Source organism: Camelus dromedarius, chromosome 20, assembly GCF_036321535.1.
Source record: "Camelus dromedarius isolate mCamDro1 chromosome 20, mCamDro1.pat, whole genome shotgun sequence".
Taxonomy (NCBI): Eukaryota; Metazoa; Chordata; class Mammalia; order Artiodactyla; family Camelidae; genus Camelus; species Camelus dromedarius.
Window position 1 is genome coordinate 13,032,803 of NC_087455.1, and position 18,647 is coordinate 13,051,449.

Sequence of the window (18,647 nt, forward strand, 5' to 3'; positions counted from 1 at the left end):
TACATAATTAAAATTTAATAGCCAGTTCTTTTTAATCTTTTTTTCTCTCAGAGGTACGATATAGTTTGTTAGAAATAAGTAACTTTTTCCAGATCCCAAGACAATTTAAGAATTCTTTAAGACTTTTCTTTCCCAGGTAATCTTTCCTGATCCTTCACCTAGATTCATTTATTTCCATAGCACTATATAGTGCTGTTATCATTGTGAGGGGTCTTATTGGAATTAACTGTTTATATGGCTGTGTTATCATACCCAAACTTCTTGAGGGCTTGGTAACCAAGTATCTTTGAGTCTCAGATTCCCAGTGGAGTGCTCAGTACATGTTTATTTAACTTTTTGAAAATTATATTTTTCCTTTGGGTTGAAAATAAAGTTTTATTTATAGGATACGTTTATTTAGGTCTAAACATCAAAACATGATATATTTTATAGTTCAAGGTAATTAGTATAACAACGTGCCTTAGTTTTACTTAACCAACTTTTTACTAAGATAGCAATTAGTCTGTCTTACTTAGTTTAATAAACTTAAGACCTAATTTTAAGATATTTATAACTAGCCACTTTCAGAGATGCCATCAAATTAACCCCCAAATGTTAAATAATCCCAAAGGTTTCATAGTTACTTTTCCATATTTTCATTTCAAAGACAGTTGAGAAGATTACTGGGGAGTCTTCTTTCCAGATATATATTTAAGTAGCTCTCTCTTCACTATAAATGTTTCATTCACTGAATTTTTAAATTTTCATTATACTCTTTTGACTTATCAAATTTGTATTATATTCTTGAAGTTGTGTATGTGTTTTAGAAGTTGATTATTACAATATTTTGAATGTCTGATCATTGAGCAGCTAAATCTAGGCAAAAAGTCAATAATTAGGACTAGACTCCTTAATTTAACCCCCCCCCAAAGTTCCATTTCATTAATGTGCCATTTGACTTTTACCATCTTTCATAGCTTTTAAAATAATATACTTTATAATTAAAAAGATGCTGCCTTTTACCTGGGACATTCTTATGTGATAAAAAGAAGAAATCTGAAATGACATAGGATATATACTATTTTCTCTTGATCTTAGTGTTTGGTAGTGTTTGTAGGTAGAAATGTTCTTTGTTTTACTGCTTATTAACCTTCCCTGATAGGTGCATAACTCACTATAGTAATATCAAATTTTTGTAACTTCTTGATTGTATTTTAATTATACTTCCTGGAGACTTAACTGCATTAAAAGAAAAAAGACTTTAAAGTCACTGAATACATATGTAAGTAACTGATTTAAAGGATTATTTTTTGGATGTGATATAAAACTGAGAGCTTTGATGTTTATGTAAAAAAAGTCCTCAGTTGAACAGATGTTGACTATACCTTGGCAGATTTATAGATTAATTAGAATAAAGTCTTAACTCTCCCCAGATTTCAGTCTGTTTCACAGTCTTCCTTCAATTCTCTTAATCTGGAATTCTCTTCCTTTCCAGGTTAGTGGTCCTCAACTTAATTAACTAATGTTTATTAAGCATCAGTGCACTAGGCATTCTGCAACTGCTGAAGATACAAATATGAAAAAAAATGAGGCTAAATATATAAAATATATAAATATTAGATATTTGTTCTCCCTAGTTACACTTCGGTTTTCTCAGATCATTCAGATTATGTTCTAGATAGATGAGATAAGGTGTGCCTTTGGTAGGAACAAGACAAGTTACATTTTTATTTAAATCAGATATTGTTTATTTTAGTTTGTGAAAGCATTCAGGGATACTGATATGTTGAGGGGGAAAGAAGACTTTGAACACAGATGTCTAATATGGATGAGATAGTCACATTTTTCTAACATTTGTTTAAAAAATTGTTTAGTGAGTAAAAGTGACCAGATAACTTCCCTGAAATTGATTCCGGACATTTTCTATTATTTCTAATATGGAGATCAACTTTATGATAACAGTCTTTAGGTCTAAGAAGGAAAGAAATTGGTGTCAGTAGTAATTTACAGGTAAAGCATGGTACTCATGATATGTATTTATTTGTTCTGCCATTAACTGTATGTAATGTGTGTGTGTGTATGTGTGTGTGTATTGCCAGTAAGAAAACACAAAAGCCTAACACAGTTAATTTTATGTGTTACGTGTCTTTTATTTTGTTTTTCCCCCTGTATAGCTTCTACCAAGTATCTAAACATAGCAGAAGCAGAATCTTTTGGCTATGGAGAATGGAAAGCAAATTTCAAAACTTAATCAAATCTATTTATGAAACTTTAATCATATGGTCTGTTTTTTGTCATTTTAAAATTATAGAAATCTTAAAATATATTTTTCTGTTTTTGATGTTTTTCAGTATTCATCCACAATGCGATACCTTTCATAGGGTTTGGCTTTTTGGATAATGCAATTATGATTGTTGCAGTAAGTTCTTTCAACCCTTCTATTTTGAGTTAATAAAGAAATTAATGTGGTCTAAATTTTCCTAATAGTTTACATATTTTAGCTATAAAGTTTTCATTAACATCACTTTTAAGGCATCGTATCTATTAATCATTAAGACTTTTGGTAAAGCATTGACAATAATAAACACATATTTATTGGGTCTATATTATCCTGTTCTGTTTCAACACTTTTATTAAAGAAAGAAGTATGTAAAATTTTCTGATGTTCTTAAAATTGTATCGGCGGTTCTCATCACATGTATATTATTTAATTAGTTCCTTGTCCAGTTTTCCCATACAAAATGTTTAAAAGGGTGTTTTGATACACAGTCTATCCATTTAACCTGAAGGTATTCAGAATACTGGGAATAATAAACCCTTCAGTCTTTGTTCCATTTTAGTGTTAAAAAGTTCTCTTTTGCTGAAGTCATTTTAATTTAAAGAAATTTCTTAAAAGTATTGTTTCATCTCAGGATGGCTGCTTTACCTTTCTAACTGTTCTGTGACTCCTTTTCTCAGTAGATACCAATATGGGTCCAGGTTAAAAAGTCGGATAAAAGTCCATGATTAAAATGCAGGTCTTCTGTAACTTCCCAGTGCTCTATCCACTTCTCTTCACTGACTATAACTTTTAAAAAAAAATTCTGTAAATTCTATGTATTGGGTGGGAGACTGCTCAAAAAAAAGGGAATGATTTTAGGATTATTGAATGTGAAGAGAATATATTTGGGAGATGCCAGGGTTTTTCTGTTGTTGTTGTTTGTTTTTGTTTTTTGTTTTGGTGTTTTGGAGGTCACGTGTACTACAGATGGATTTAAATAGAATATTTGGTTTCAAAATAGGGATAAAAGTATAATTTACATTGTATAGATTATAAAATTTGCTTAAAGAATATCTAAAATTGGTTCACTCAAGAATGGTTTTCTTTACTATATAGTCTCACCTTATGTCCAGGTTGATGGGGATCAGATATCCAGAAAGTCTAGCCATTCACCTGGTTAAGGAAACAGGGTTCACACAGCAGGAAGGTATCTTACTTTATAAACGGTCACAGATGATACTGTAGCATGCACATAATTTGAAGGTGATAAGCACCCATTGGGTGGATAATTCTTTAGCAGAGTAGTCTGGTAAGCGCCTCTAAAATATAATTGCAAAATGCTGTTTTTTTTGACTGATTATGATATTTTCCTAATATATATATATAAGAATCAAGTTGGCTAATTTATGTATCTGTGAATACAAAAACTTATTCAACCATACCACACTACCTTTTCTGAAATTACTAAAATCTTGAGTTGGTTAGATTACTTAAATAGTTAATGTAAATAAAATCTAATTGTAATGAAAACTCCATTGTGATGAATTTATAATCTGTAGTTTAATAAGACTTGGTGTGTTCTTGAATCGATTGAGTTAAAGCTTCTCTGTGCCAAGTATTTCTTTCAAGTTTACACTCAGTATTTTAGTATTTTAGATTCTCTTTAGTATTTTGGATTCTCTTTATTGACAGCTAGTATCCCTCATTCTAACATCTTAATAATCTTTACTTTTTTCATCTCACTTGGGCAGATCTCAGATAGTCAAATGATGACTTGCTACAGGGAAGTATTGTGATGGTATATTTTACATAAAGAGGGGTGCACAGAAATTTTGAAGAGATATCAGAATAGGGAAACGGTAGCTGCTTTGATCCTGGATAAAACGATAAAACCTTCACAGTATGGTCTTACTATTTCTTTGAAATAAATATCTAAAGTAACAGATATCTGTGTTTAATACAGCTACTAACAGAACAAACAGAACACCCACTTTCTAGAGTCAAATTATTGTAATATCGTTCCTGTTTTGTGTTACTGAGGCCTGTGTCTCATTATTAGTATCACTGATAGTGGACTACTTTTCCAGGCCCTGAGATGGTTCACTCTAATTCAGTAATACTTGTTTTTCTAGTTTATATTGAAAAGTTTCTGAGACTTATCACTAGTTTTTTTTTAATTCATATAGTACTGAATTAAATATTTAAACCACTGGTTTTAAACCTGATTAATAGGTGTGGTAAAGACATTATCCTGTGAAAAATTTGCAGAATAATTCAGGAACAGTGAAATTTTCCAAGCAGGCTTTTTAATAGACTGGTGAGACTAAAATTCATAAATTATATAACTATAGAATCTATGAAAAAAGAAGTAAGAACATTATAATCTTAAGAATGTTTTTCACCTTTTTTTTTTTAAATGCTGATTGCCTTCTAACATTATAGGATGGCTGTGACTGTTGGAAGATATTAAGTCAAGAAATTATTTGATTCTTCTTTCCTGTCATACCATTTGATGTTTTTCCTGTTAGGTATACTCTCTTGGCTGCTACCCTAGTTGTAGTCAGAAAAGCAAATTCCTGTATAACGTCTGGTAGTAGATTTGACCTTTATTGTTGGCTGCTGTTCATACCAAGCTTTTGATTTCATAGTTTTTTAAATTGTATTTTTATATTATTGGGATTGCTTTTTATAACATATTTTAGTGGGGCTTGGGGGTATTATTTCTCTTACAGTTTAATTAGGATAGAATTTATTAGAATTCTAGCATAGATTAGTTGTATTAATGTGATAAACCTAGTATACTTTTAACATAACTAGTATTAGATTTAGTTCTAATTTCTGCCTTACCTGTTAACATAAAATTTGATGTAACTATGCGAAAAGGGAAAGGAGTGGATAGTCCATTGCCTTCAAACTGACTTAGACTTTATATGAGGCTTTTCATACTATTAGAAGGACTTTCCGGTTTTTTTAATTCAACCAAATGATTAAGCACTTAAATGCTTTTTTTAAAAAAATGCTTTTTAAACGCATGTATTGGCAAACATTCTTCTTGGGTCATTTCTAATGATTCATTGCTGTTAAAGATGCTGTATTTATTTTTTATACACTGTAGCTGTCAGATGCCTCTCTTCTATATTGATGCTCCAGGTCATTTTGCATCCTTATATAAAGATACTTCTTTGTGCCTTTTCTTTTCTTTTCTTCTTGAGAAATCTGTTTCTTTGGGTAGCTTTACAACCTTGCAATTTTAAGTGCCTGGGAAACTTTTGTACATCAGGCTGTTTGGTCCACACTCTACAAGAATTATATTTTAAAGGAGTGGAACCAAAAGGCCTAGGGGCAAGAAAATTGAAGAAATGAAACCAGCTTCTCTTCAGCTTTGTAAATAATTGAATAATGCAATATTTCTACATACTAAATAGGCCATTCTTTTTTTTCCTCTACAAATGTCATTGAAATTTAAAAAATTTTTTACAAATTTTCAAGTATCAGTATTCAAGAGAGCTTTTGAAAATTAAGGCCATTTATGGCAGCATTGCATAAGGACTGGAACTGAATTAGCACAAAAGATTTTAGAATTTCTTCTTAGTCTGCATAATAACCCATTAAAGTGGTTTAATCTTCTTCACTTCAGTTCCTTTTCTTTAAAGTAGAAGTAAAAATATGAGCCCGTTTTCTCTAGAGAAATGAGATGGGCATAGAAAGTCTTAAAATCCCTGAATGAATAAATTCAGTGAAAATACAATGGCGCCTCATTTTTTGCTGTAGCTCTATTGTATTAAATGCTGTTGTTGCTTATAAATGAATCATACAGTCTCATTACTTAATAATGAAAAAACTAAGTGATATAAGGATATGATTTGAACTCTGTGATCCTTTGGATCCTTAGACACTGGTTTAGTCTGTCTTTTAAATCTTTTATAGGGTAAATATCAATAGTATAGTTGTATCATTCAGAGTTGTAAAGTTAGGTCATCTTTGTGTTCAAAGAGCATTAAAGCGCTTTTCTGTGATGGGAAAATATGAATTCTAGGTTACTGATGATGAATTGTATTACTACATGTGTTGCTATTTTTAATATTTATGAAAGCCTAATTTTAATGAATAAAATGTATCATTTCTGCATGAATGCATATATTTAATAAGTGAATTGCTGCAATATATGTGTATATTTATGCATATTTTATTATATAATTTTGATGTATATTGATTATTTTATCTGTTTTATTAATACTTTGCTATTTTATAGTCCAGTTTTAATTTTTAAGATTAATTTCTTTGTAATCATTTTTCAGGGAACCCATATTGAGTTGTCTATTGGAATTATTTTGGGAATTTCAACTATGGCAGGTATTTAGTAATAGTAATCTTTATTATTCCATTGTATATTTATGAAGAATTTTAGTAGATTAGGTTTAGGAGAGGATACTTTTCTTTAGATGAGTTTGTTCATTGAGTTGTCTACTGGTTTATCTCCTTAATACTATTCCTCTAACTTTTAGTTTTGTGTATATAGCACATATTTTTCTGAGAAAGTTTAAGTACTTTATGCTAGTTAATGGGTAACAATAATCTACTATATTGACTATGTTAAAGTTTTTCTTTTAATTCAGTGTTACCCTAAAGCTTCCTACCCTTTTCTCTATTAAATTATTTGTTTTCAAATTGGGTAGGAAAATCAAGGAAGGAAATACGAGATAGAAAATCTAATTTGGTTCTGTCTCCTTCTATCCCCCTAATTACCACTCTATTCTTCATGATGGTGAAATTTGGGAATGATTCTGTGTTGTGTTATTATATGGAACACATGAAGTAGTTGAGTTAATGAAAAAGACAGTACTTCTCTTTGATTTTCTTGAAAGTCAGAGCTGTACATATAGCTTTAGTTTTTAACTTTCAAGTATCCAAATTACCTTAAAAATTATCTGAAACTTACAACTACAAAATGCTGTATAGGTGTTTTAATATTGAAGCTAAAATGGAAACTGGCTGCTCCATCAGAAAAAGCCTACTACTTGTTGGAGGTCGAATACTATAATCTCAGAAAAATGGTGTTCTATTTTGAAATCTTAGATTCAGAGCTATCAAATGAGTTACTTTGGATATATTTGTTGTAGTTTGAGAAATGTGATAACTCTTTCAGACCAGTGCTTTATTGATTACATAGTAATGTATTATAATGATTTTTCTGATTTCTATGTAACAATTCATTTGTCTGTTTTTCATTTTTTTAGCTGCTGCTTTGGGAAATCTTGTGTCAGATTTAGCAGGTCTTGGGTAGGTTCATTCATTTGTTCATTTGTGCACGTAGATACTTGCTCTCTTTCTCTTCTCCATTTTCCTTTAATTGAAGAGGATAAGAAAGAGGGACATTTATTTTTGTGTGTGTTTTAGAACTAGATTTTTTAATTTAATATTTCTACATCAGTAGCACTAAATCTTTGGTGTGCATCAAATATAGATACCTAGGTTGCAGAATTAGTCATGCAGATTTAGTGTCTCTGGGGATGGGGCCCTGACATTTTCTGTTTAATAATCTTCTCAAGCAATTCTGATATATCCAAAATTTTTCCTAAAACTATAATGTAAGCAGAGTTGGATTTTCATATACTAAAATGTTGATATGTATTTTGTAAATGTTTCCAAGGATGATACAGGACTAAAAGTAAGAAACCCTATCATTTTTTCACCCTCACCCTCCTCTCACTAAGCCCAAAGATAAGAGATATGGCTCAAATGGGAGGATACTGACTGGGCATGTTTTCTAGAGAGAGGAATTTTGAAAGGGGATAATGGCCAAAGCACACATGGGCTTGGCTAGTTTTTGCTCTTTTTATTCCGTGTGGCGGGAATGATGAAACAAACTGAGGATGCCTATTTGCAAAAGGCCAGCTTTCTCTCTTTCTGTTTTTACATTCTCTCTTCCAAGCGACAGATGGCCTGGTCTTCTTCCTGAGCTTCGGGAAGCCTGGGAAGTACAAATTAGACGAAGCTGGCATTAATTATTGTGATAAACATACTCTCTTTTGCTCAGTCTTTGGTTCTGTTTCTTCCTTTTTTGGTTCATTAGAATGGTTTTGAGATTTGGATTTTGGTCAAATAGAAGTCTACTTAGCCCTATAATCAAGGCAAAGGCAGCTTCTACATTATCTAACCTTGTGTATTAGACTTTTGCACTAGCGTTTGGAGCCAAAGCTACTGTTAAAAACAAAGTTTCTATGCTTCTGAGCTGAGGCAGAAATTTTATATTCCTGGAATTCCTGGCATAAATCTTCAGTGATACTACCCTTTAAACATTCCATTTCCCACTTTCCAACAATAAGGTTGATAAGGATAATTTTATACAGCCACTGTGATAACTTTTTATATTTTAATAGAAACAAATGATCTAGTAGACCTTTAAGGCCATTTAGTTTTAGATTGCATCATTAAACGTTTGTTATTAAAGAGAAAGATTTTGTCAGGAGTCTTATATTTAAGAACTATTTCTCCTCTGCCTTAAAAAAAACAGCATTAAGTAACAAATACCACATTACACCAATCTTAATTGTACAGGTTTTTAGAACTTAATATATCTGACATTAGGATCCATCTTATAGTTGATGGTATGCATAGTTTAATTGGCAGCTTTTTTTCTTTCTTACAATTCGTAATGTAAGATTGTATCTAATAAGCAATGGCAACTTAGAATTGACAAATACTTGAAATTTCTCTGAAAATTGTAAGCTGTTTTTCTTAGTATATCTGATAAATTTTGGAAATTTTTTGTTTTATGATAACAGTTATTAACTTATATGTTAAAGGGCTTTGCTTTGAATTTGGAATAAATGCATAAATTGTAATTGTAAAAATTTTTTCTGTACCTTGAATTGTTCTTTTTAAAGTAGTAGTAGAGATTAATTGCTCTAAGTCAGTTAATTTACCTATGTATTAAATATGTCAATATGAAAAATTTTAAACCATGTATTTATACATAATAAAGAAGAAAATTGTAAAAGAATGTTTACATCATTTCAGAGTGCCAGTTACAGGTGTAAAATTATCTTATCTTTGTAGTAAATTAGTTTTTCCTGTGTGAGGACAATGTCTCTTTAAAAACTTATATTCTGTCCTCTTGTGTTTTTTAAAGACTTGCAGGCTACGTTGAAGCTTTGGCTTCCAGGTTAGGCCTGTCAATTCCTGATCTCACACCAAAGCAAGTTGACATGTGGCAAACACGTGTTAGTACACATTTGGTGAGTACTTTATATGGTTTATGATAATGGGCTTGAGTAGCCAGGACAAAACACTGTATAGTTCAGTCCCTTGAGAAATTTGAGACTAAAATTGATTTGAGGGGAACTTTTAACAGAAATTGTCCAAGATTTGACAGTTTTCAGAAAAACAGTAATTTTTATCAACTTTTTATTTTTTGTAGGTATGCTTGATTTTTTTAAAATTCTTTGTGTGATTCAGTTAATATTGAAGAGTATCAGTTATGTGCTGAGACTGAAGGCAAACTGAGTAATAAACTATAGTTATTTTTGAGAATTGTGTAGGTAGAGAACTAGACATAATGAACAAATCACAGTTTAGTGTGACATATGCAGTAATGGAATTATACACTAGATATAGCAGTAACACCAGTAAAAGAATTAACTGTGGAGAGATGTTTCTTTTGGTGGGGAGATTTTTGTCAGTATTAGATCTACACTTATTTTAAAATTATTGATGAGACATTCACTAGGTGAACAAGAGAATTCCAAGTGTTATCGACTAGCAAGTAGAAAAGCGTAATAAAAACAGGATGTGTTCAGAGAAATATAAGAAATTAGGTGTTGCTGGACTATAAAATGTAATTGTTGTGGACAGAAGCAGCAGCAGAAAACAGCAATGGAGAGGTAGGAGTGGATCAGAGAGGAAAGACATTTTCCTGTCTATGAATAAGCTATGCTAAAGAGATTGAACCTCATACCTAGGTGATGGAGTGATAGTGAAAAGAAACTGAATGGATCATGATGCCATCAATTAAGTCATGAAGAAAAGGGGTAAGAACAAGTGTGTTAAGGGAAGATAATGAGTTCTGTTTTGGACATGTTGAATTGGAGATGTTAGTAGTACATTCAGGTGGTAACACCTAATAGGCATTTGGATTAATGGTCAAAAATTAGATATAAATTAGTGATGATGAATATTATCATTCTTTCATCCAACAAATATTTATTGTTTACTACTACATGCAGGGTGTAGGTCTAGGAGTTTTAAATATTGGTTAACAAAACAAGATCTTTTTTTTTTCCTGGCAAACCTTACTTTCTAGTAGGGGGAAACAGACAATTAAATATCTTGACACACATTTGGTACGTTAAAATTTTACAAATGTTACAGGGATTAAAGGAAAAAAGAAAGCCAAGCAGGGTAAAAGAGGTTAGGCATGCTAGGATGGAGACAGATTGCAGTATTAAATAGGAAGGTCACTGCAGGCCTCACTGAAAAGGTAGGTGGTAGTTAAAAGCATGAGAGAAGGTGAGATTGTATAGGGCAGTGGTTCTCAAAATGTCGTCAGGACCAGCAGAATTAACATTTCCTGAAAACTTGTTAGAAATGCAAATTTTCAGACTCTACCTTAGACCTATATAAAAAATTATATATATATATATATATGTATGTATATTTCCATATCCTACCATTTGCAGGTAAATTGAAGTGAGACTAGCTATTTGTTGACAAGTAAAGATATTCTAACATTCTAACAATTTGACTTAACATTTTAGCGCTTCAGTTGGGATCGAGTGAAGATTATTTTCCTGAGGCTTCCTCTTCTCACATAATTGATAATTCTGTTTTCTTTCTATAGCCTAATCAGGTCTATTTCCCGTCTTCTATGACAAAAGCGCCTCAGTTACTAAACTAATGTGTATGTATGTATACATATATATAGTGTGTGTATGTGCGTGTGTTTTGATAAACCCCCACCAGCATATGGGGTGATTCTATTCCTTCGTGGTTGACTCTGCTGATTTTATGTTAGGATCACATCTTCCACTCTTTAATATAACATTGAGTTACTTACAACCTGAAGTAGTTGAAGTTAGTGATCTATTCATGACATAAGCCAACACTGAAATTTACCCATGAAAGAGTATATACCAGTACACATGCAGGGTTCCAGTTGACGAAAGTTGTATTTTAAAGCCTCATTTGTAACTTGGTAGTCTGAAACTCGATCAATATTTTCTTGCCGAACAATGTTATAGATGTACTCAAATCCTCAGGTTAGCCCCAGTGTAGTTAACAATAGGGCCTAGATTATCATAAGACCTGATAATAATACATAAGTAACTGTTTTTACAATGGAAAAATGTGTTTCAGGTCCTAGATGAGGGAGCCAGAAAAGGGTATCACTCTTCTTTTCTCCCTCTCTGCCCTGTTGACTTTATGTCCCATTGAGATTACTGGGTTGGAACTTATTGGCTGGAATGTCTAAAGTGGGGGGACGGGGGGAGGAGGAAAGCCTGGGTTTCCATGCACCATAGTAACAGGCATTCTAAAAAGAATGGATGGGAAGTGGAAGTGGAACCTGTTAGAATGGTCATTTCATGTATATGAGGAATTAGGAATTTAAAATAGAATACAATCTCTCTTAAGCATATATAAACGAATACAAATGGTATCTAAGGTCAAAATAAGAATTTAGGATTAACTTTATCAGCATCCGAAACGCAGAAAATTTCTGCTTACTAAAACTCTGCAGGAGTGATACCTTTTAAAATTTGATATGATGAAAATGACAAATCTGACCATCTGAAAATGACAAATCTGATAAAACATGGGTATCACTGCTACCAACAACAACAAAACCTGCAAAATAGCAGAATTGAACATTTTTATGCAAGCTATTATCAAAATGTTAATGTCTACTATTGAAATTTATTAGAAAATCTGTATAACCTAGATAAATGGACAAAGTATAGGAAAGCACATTTTATTCAAGACTGTAGATTATGTAGCTGTCTTAGCATCTATACTGTTTGAGAGGACTTGGTGTATTTGCCTTTCTCTGTATAACTGACTGGAATTTCCTGGTGGAGAGAGACAGACTGCAACTGATTAGTCCCTGTTTCCCTGGTACCTACCAGAGTTTGGCAAATTGTAGATTCTCAGTAAATGTTTGTTTGAAGACATTGAAAAGTGTTTAGCCTTGAAAGTCATCATAGGAATGCAAATTTTAAAAATCACTTACAAACACATTTTAAAAAAATGTCCATAATATAGGCAAGGTTGCAGAAAAATCGTGTGTATCTATACATATAAATATATTGCAATTGGTATATATATATTTGCAGTTTTGTCTAGGCTAGACAGCATGCCAATACTCTATGAATATGCACAAATATTCATATTATTTGATTTTTAAATACATTACCAAGGAAGAACTATACACAGAAACGTTTATTGTTCTATCACAATGGTGGAAAAGTAGCAGTGATTTTTAATAGTAAGGAGAGGTTTAGGTAGATTACAGGCCCATCAATTCAGTGGAATTTAGAAGTTTTTATAAGTTTATGCAACAGTTTGGAAAAGAGCTTATTATACCCTGTGTGGCTTTGAGGGGAGGAGTGAGGAAAAAAACAAAGATACGTCTATGTAATGATTAGACCTACATATAATCAGGTTTACTTGGAGATAAATATTGAAAAGAAATATATACAAAGGGTAGCAAATCCAAATATGTTGAGAGTACTTGGTGAGGTTTTTTTCTTTCTTCCTACCTTTTGATACTAAAATATATGTACAGTTTTTAAAAAGTGTTTTTCTACTTGAATATTTCTTTAATGTTATTTTCATGGCAATTTGAAAAAAAAATATCTTGGTTGCTTTGAACTTTACATGTTACTGGTTTTAGAAACTTTTTGTAGATTATTTTTATATTTAAGTTATTATAATCGAAAGAAATATAGTCACAGTTGAATTTTACAATACCTAGTAAATCATACATACTTAAGCAAGAACTCCTCTTACAGGGATGAAATAACTTTCAAAAAATGTTTGCTTTTGTTTCCATAGGGCAAAGCTGTTGGGGTGACTATTGGCTGCATTCTAGGAATGTTCCCTTTGATTTTCTTTGGAGGAAGTGAAGAAGATGAAAAACTGGAAAAGAAAAATCAACTCTCTTAGAATACCTATAAAAATGTAAACTAATGTACCTCAATTATTAAATATGCTGTCACAACATTTAGGAATTAAGACAGTAACAGTGTAATAGATATGGGATCAAATAATTCAGCATGTATTCTGGAAAACACTAACTTATTGTGGCTTGGTTTTCTTAGGATCTTTTTAAAAAACTTTTGTGTAAATTGTTGAAATGCTTTTTCATCAATGGCAGTCAACATTTTACCTTTTATTTTTCTTTCTTTCTATACCAAAATACCATTTAAGTAGAAGTCATTGATGTACTGTGCTGACTTGGGGTTTGGCTGTTTGTTGCTCACCACGTGTACGTGCATGGAAGCCTTTCCTGTTGTTGTTGACGTTCCCTGTAGTTACGATTCAACCTTAAGATTTTTTCCAAATTACTTAGGGTGTTTAATATCAGTTAAAGATTTTTTTTTAACTCTTTTTTTGGCAACATCAATTTTGTACTGTTTCACAGTAAACATTTACAATCATATAATTTTAATCATTTTTAAAAAAGCTTTTACATCTATTCAAAATGGACAGAGACGTTAAGTATTTTATGTGGCTATCACTCACTTTAATTTTCTGACCTTACTGTCTCAAGAGCCAGATATTAATCAGAATGAATGATTTTTTGGTCTCCCTATTACATAAAACTATGTATGTTAACAAGTATATTATCTTGAGTTTTTTTTTTACTTTTAATTTCTCAAACTTGAATAATTACTCAGTGGTTTCTGACTCTTAAGGGAAAGAAAATGACTATTTTAGGGAATTTTTAATGGGGATTGTAGAATTAAGGTGAACTAAGTAGTTTGACATGACGTTTGGATAATTAAGAGGCTAAAGAATTTTTTTCACAGAAGTAGAAAATGGTAACTGTTAAGAAGTTTTATAGTATAAGTGGTGAAGTTGAGGTGTGTTTGTAAGGTTGATCAGATACAAACTATATTGTTTGGGAAGAATTTATTTTTTCCCCTAAAAATGGCTTCTCATCTGAATTGAATGAGTTTGAGTACTCATAATCCTGATGTTGTTATATGTTGTTTGGCGAATTTAATTTCTGAATAACTTCTTTTGAGGTGAAAAATAAATATTTTATATTTTGCTATTTGCTATATATAGCCTAGTAGTCAAAAGTTACATGAAGAGAAACCCTTTCTCCCTTCTTGGTCCTTTTGTGTTTTTGTTGTGTTTAAATCGTATTCTAGATTGAAGTTACTTATTTTTAATCTTATATATCTGACTTAAGTATAGATGTGAATCATAAATTTTAATTCTGTGAACCCTTAAAGTTTGTTAGCATGTGATCTGTTACACGTGCCAAAAAATTACTCTTAATTGTAAGAGTAATTAAATACATCATGGAGGAGAAAAACAAATTAAAATTACTATTTGGGCCACTGAAATTATGTATTTTGCTAAATAGATGTAAAAGAAGGGAAACATAAAATGGCTGTATTTACAGCTACCTTATTTTAAAGTTTTATTTGCACATATTTACTTTGAGCTCTTATTTTCAGAGGAGCTATTTTTTTCTCACAGCAGTTTGTCCTGAATTCTCTTCTGTGCACTTCAAAATAATTTAATGCTATTCTTTAATCATAGATTTATGAGGGAAAAATAAATCATACAATATAAAAATAAATATATAACATTCTTATTATATACAAATAATATAACATCTCTGATCAAATTAGAATGATAAAACTTGACATCTTAAATTGAATTGTGGTTTATATCTTCTACATAATAGCACAGACACATCAAAAATTTTTTATTATTTCAGATGATAGGATTAGAGTGGTTATTTAAAAAAAAAATTTTTTTGGAAATGTTTAAGTGCTTTTGTCCCTAACTTGTATTGCCATTCTTTCTGTTTTCTAAGAACGTTTTTATTGTGGTGCTTACATTTTCTTTTTATTAATTAAATCCCATATTCAGAAAACTTGCCTGTGAGTTTAGAAAGGGCTTTTGATTATTGTTTCTTTTTCTTTGCTCTTGAAAATAACACAGTCCTACGGAATCTCTTAGTTTAGCTGGGCATCTGTAGACTTATTTAAGGTGTAAACACATGGAGTATATAACCTTTATATTGAAAAGCATTTTAATTTATGGACATGATAAAAATTTACAATATTCAGTTAATTAGTTTTAAAAAAATGGAGCCCTTTTGTCCTTAATCTAAGGTATGCATTTTTTTAAGATCTTATTCTACACTAGTATGGTGCTTTGCACAAAGTGACTTCTGAAAAATGGTTCCCTTTAAGATAATGACTTCTTGTAATCGTTGTTTCATATTCCTTGTCACGAAGAACCTTATTGCAGATTGAAACTGGAATTCTTATTTCTCCTATTAGCTATTTCTATATTGGGAGCACTATAGCTATGGTTAAATGCAACATGAGCTGTGTCAGTACTGTTCGTTTAAAATTCATATTGTCTATGTATTATGATTTACAGACTTGTTGATGCATGTAAATTGGGTGCATTTTGTTGCCACTGTATGTTAAATGGTGACCAATGTTTTTACAGAGGAACTGAACAAAAAAAATATCTTTTAAGAAATTTTGGAATGTGGTTTTGATTTTAAAATTTAATTTTCTTCCTAATCTCAGAAAACCCTGGTTATTCTGTAGCTTAAGGAGATAGGATTGATAAATGCAGATTTGTTACAGGATTGTAGCAATGTCACTGAAACAGTCAAATGGAACTACTCACCACTTCCCTGAAGTCCACACTTGATAATATGACGTTACAGATTATGAGAGAAGAGTGATCCCATATTGAGAGAATTTGACCTTTAATAGGATGTCAAAAAAACTTTAGATGGGAAAATTGGTGTAAATTACAGTGACGGTATTTACAGCAGAGATATCCAGGTCTTCTATATAATAACACCTCATTTACTTTACTCCCTTTCTCTAGAAGATACATTTCAAAATTTATCTTTTACATCAAATTTTTGTGTAAACCATTTTGAAGTAAATCTTCCTAATTTTCGGATTATATTTTCTTTCTATCATAAAAGAGTGTATTAAAGGTAATAGAATGTAATCTTTTTCTTAGTGGCTAAGCGCCTCTATGGACATTATTATTGTGCTGTAATGCAGTACCTCCAGAATCTGTTTTTTTTTTTTTTTAATAGTTTTCATTTTCTTCCCATTTTTTTGCTGCTCTCTCTTCTGGCAGTTGTTCTCTCTAATTTGCTGCTTCTTTGCTGTGTAGACTTAGAAACTAGATAGTTTCTTATATTATTTGGGAAATATTAGTAACTAGGCTATGGAACCTGAGTAAAATGGTGATGGTGATGATGAGCATAATGTTAGCTCCCTTTTATTAAGCATTTATTTGTTGCTATGTACTGTAGTATTTTACACACATTGTCATATTTAATCACTTTTAATAACAATGTTAAGTTGGTGCTGTTATTATTCCTATTTCATGTTGGGTGAATTGAGACATGGAGAGGTTCGTTTGCCCACAGAGTCGCTACTCATAAGTGGATAGAATCTAGCTTTGTCCAAGTGTGAAGTCTGTGTCCTTAACTACTTATCATTGCAGTCAGGACATATATATATGTAAAAAAAAAAAAAATATATATATATATATATATATATTCTCTGTTTAGGGCCCTTTTTAAAACCTATTTGTGGAATTATTTTTCTCACTTATAACTTAAGGGAATTTTACTTAAAATCTCAAAGCCCATTTAACAATCCTGTGTTTTTGGTTGTGTATTATGTGCTAGGAACTGTTCAAGGCACTGAAAAAACAGCCCGAGCATCCCTATCCTCATGAAGCTTATTCTGTGGGAGGCGTAAGTAGGGGAGGAGAGTACAGGGAAGCCAATATACACTTAAACAGGTGGTGATAAGTACAATACAGATCAATGAAACAAGGGGGTTAGAAGGTACTGGTGGTCAATGTAAGGGGGTGGGGAGGTGTGGTTATTTTAATATAGGGCAGTCAGGGAAGACCTGAATGAAGTGAGAGCATAAACATCATATCTAGGAAGAGAAGGTACCATGCTAGGTTCCAGAAAGTTGATGTTAAGAAAATCTCCAACATATGAAATACATTTCACTGGAAAGCATTGTAAGATATTTTCTTGTTTGTTTTGTATTATTCATGTTTTCTGGATTAAGCCCAAATATTAATATTTAAATATTAAAATGAATACTATTGCATATTTATTGGCATCAGTAGAGGGAAATGGCCCAGAAGCCTGGGGAAGCTACCATGGGATTCATAGTCAGTGGATATCACTATCAGCAAATAATTTAGTGTCTGTTGTGTGCTCATAAGTGAAACCTTCCTAACAGATGACTTGTTTTAACCAAAGTAGTGAATGCTATTGGTATATGAGTTGTAACACTGAAGTTAGTTTTTCTCCTCTAACTTTCAGAAATGAAGTAGTGACTGAAGTAGGGACTTGTAACACTAATTTTGAAACCCCAGGACTTTCAGGATCTGTTGATCTTATGCTGACAGCTGTATGAAGCACATGATGTTTTGTATTGGTACTTACATGAAACCTTATCATACATAGGTTAAAGCTATTGATAAGTTTATGAATGAAAGAAATTTCAACAAAATGTTTATTGACTTTTAAATATTAAAAAGTTAGAGTAGGCATATGATAGATTATATAATTTCTCTGCAACTACAAGTCAGATGTTCTGTTTAAGTGAATAAAATGTGAGAATGATGACTAAAGAGTTAAACTTGAAGGAACTACTTTGGGGGGTAGGTGGGGAGAACCCTCAAAAACTGTATGATAAAAGGATTTTCTGTGATAACTGGAATTTGGTGAAGACTTGGTATTTGCTAATATGAAAGCTATGCATTTATATAGTGCTTTACTATTTATAAAATACTTATGCAGATGCAAGATATAAATGGGCTTTAAGAGAGGTAATTGAGTCAAAGAAAACTGTTAGGTACCTTAATTAGAATTAAGATTTTTCGTTCTGTTATGTCACCCCACCACCCTGTAACCCTACCATTCCCACTTTGCAGTGGGTTGATTTTGCAGTGTGTCTGTATCTCTGTCCCTTGTCTCAAATGTATTTTTTCTATTCCTTCTTTTCCTTAACTTCAGACTGATGGAAATGCAATTTTTAGAATATATTTTATGTCCTACATGGTTACTTTAAAAGCATTAAATCAAACATTGTCTCTTTCTTTCCCACCCCCATGTGGGAGGAGGAGAACAAATCTTAGTTAATTTAGTTCACTCTTT

General features: G+C 31.6%; 1 protein-coding gene across 3 annotated transcripts in view; it reads left to right on the plus strand.

Moving 5' to 3' along the window:
• TMEM65 (transmembrane protein 65) overlaps positions 1-17,592 on the plus strand; it is a 44,288-nt gene extending 26,696 nt beyond the window's left edge. For all 3 annotated transcript variants that reach the window (XM_064476862.1, XM_031439585.2, XM_031439587.2), the window contains 5 exons: positions 2,331-2,398; positions 6,538-6,592; positions 7,477-7,519; positions 9,372-9,477; positions 13,289-17,592. In XM_064476862.1, the coding sequence (XP_064332932.1) occupies positions 2,331-2,398; positions 6,538-6,592; positions 7,477-7,519; positions 9,372-9,477; positions 13,289-13,399 (383 nt within the window). In that variant the 3' untranslated portion in view covers positions 13,400-17,592. The remainder of the gene's footprint in view (positions 1-2,330; positions 2,399-6,537; positions 6,593-7,476; positions 7,520-9,371; positions 9,478-13,288) is intronic.
• Positions 17,593-18,647: the final 1,055 nt, after the last annotated feature.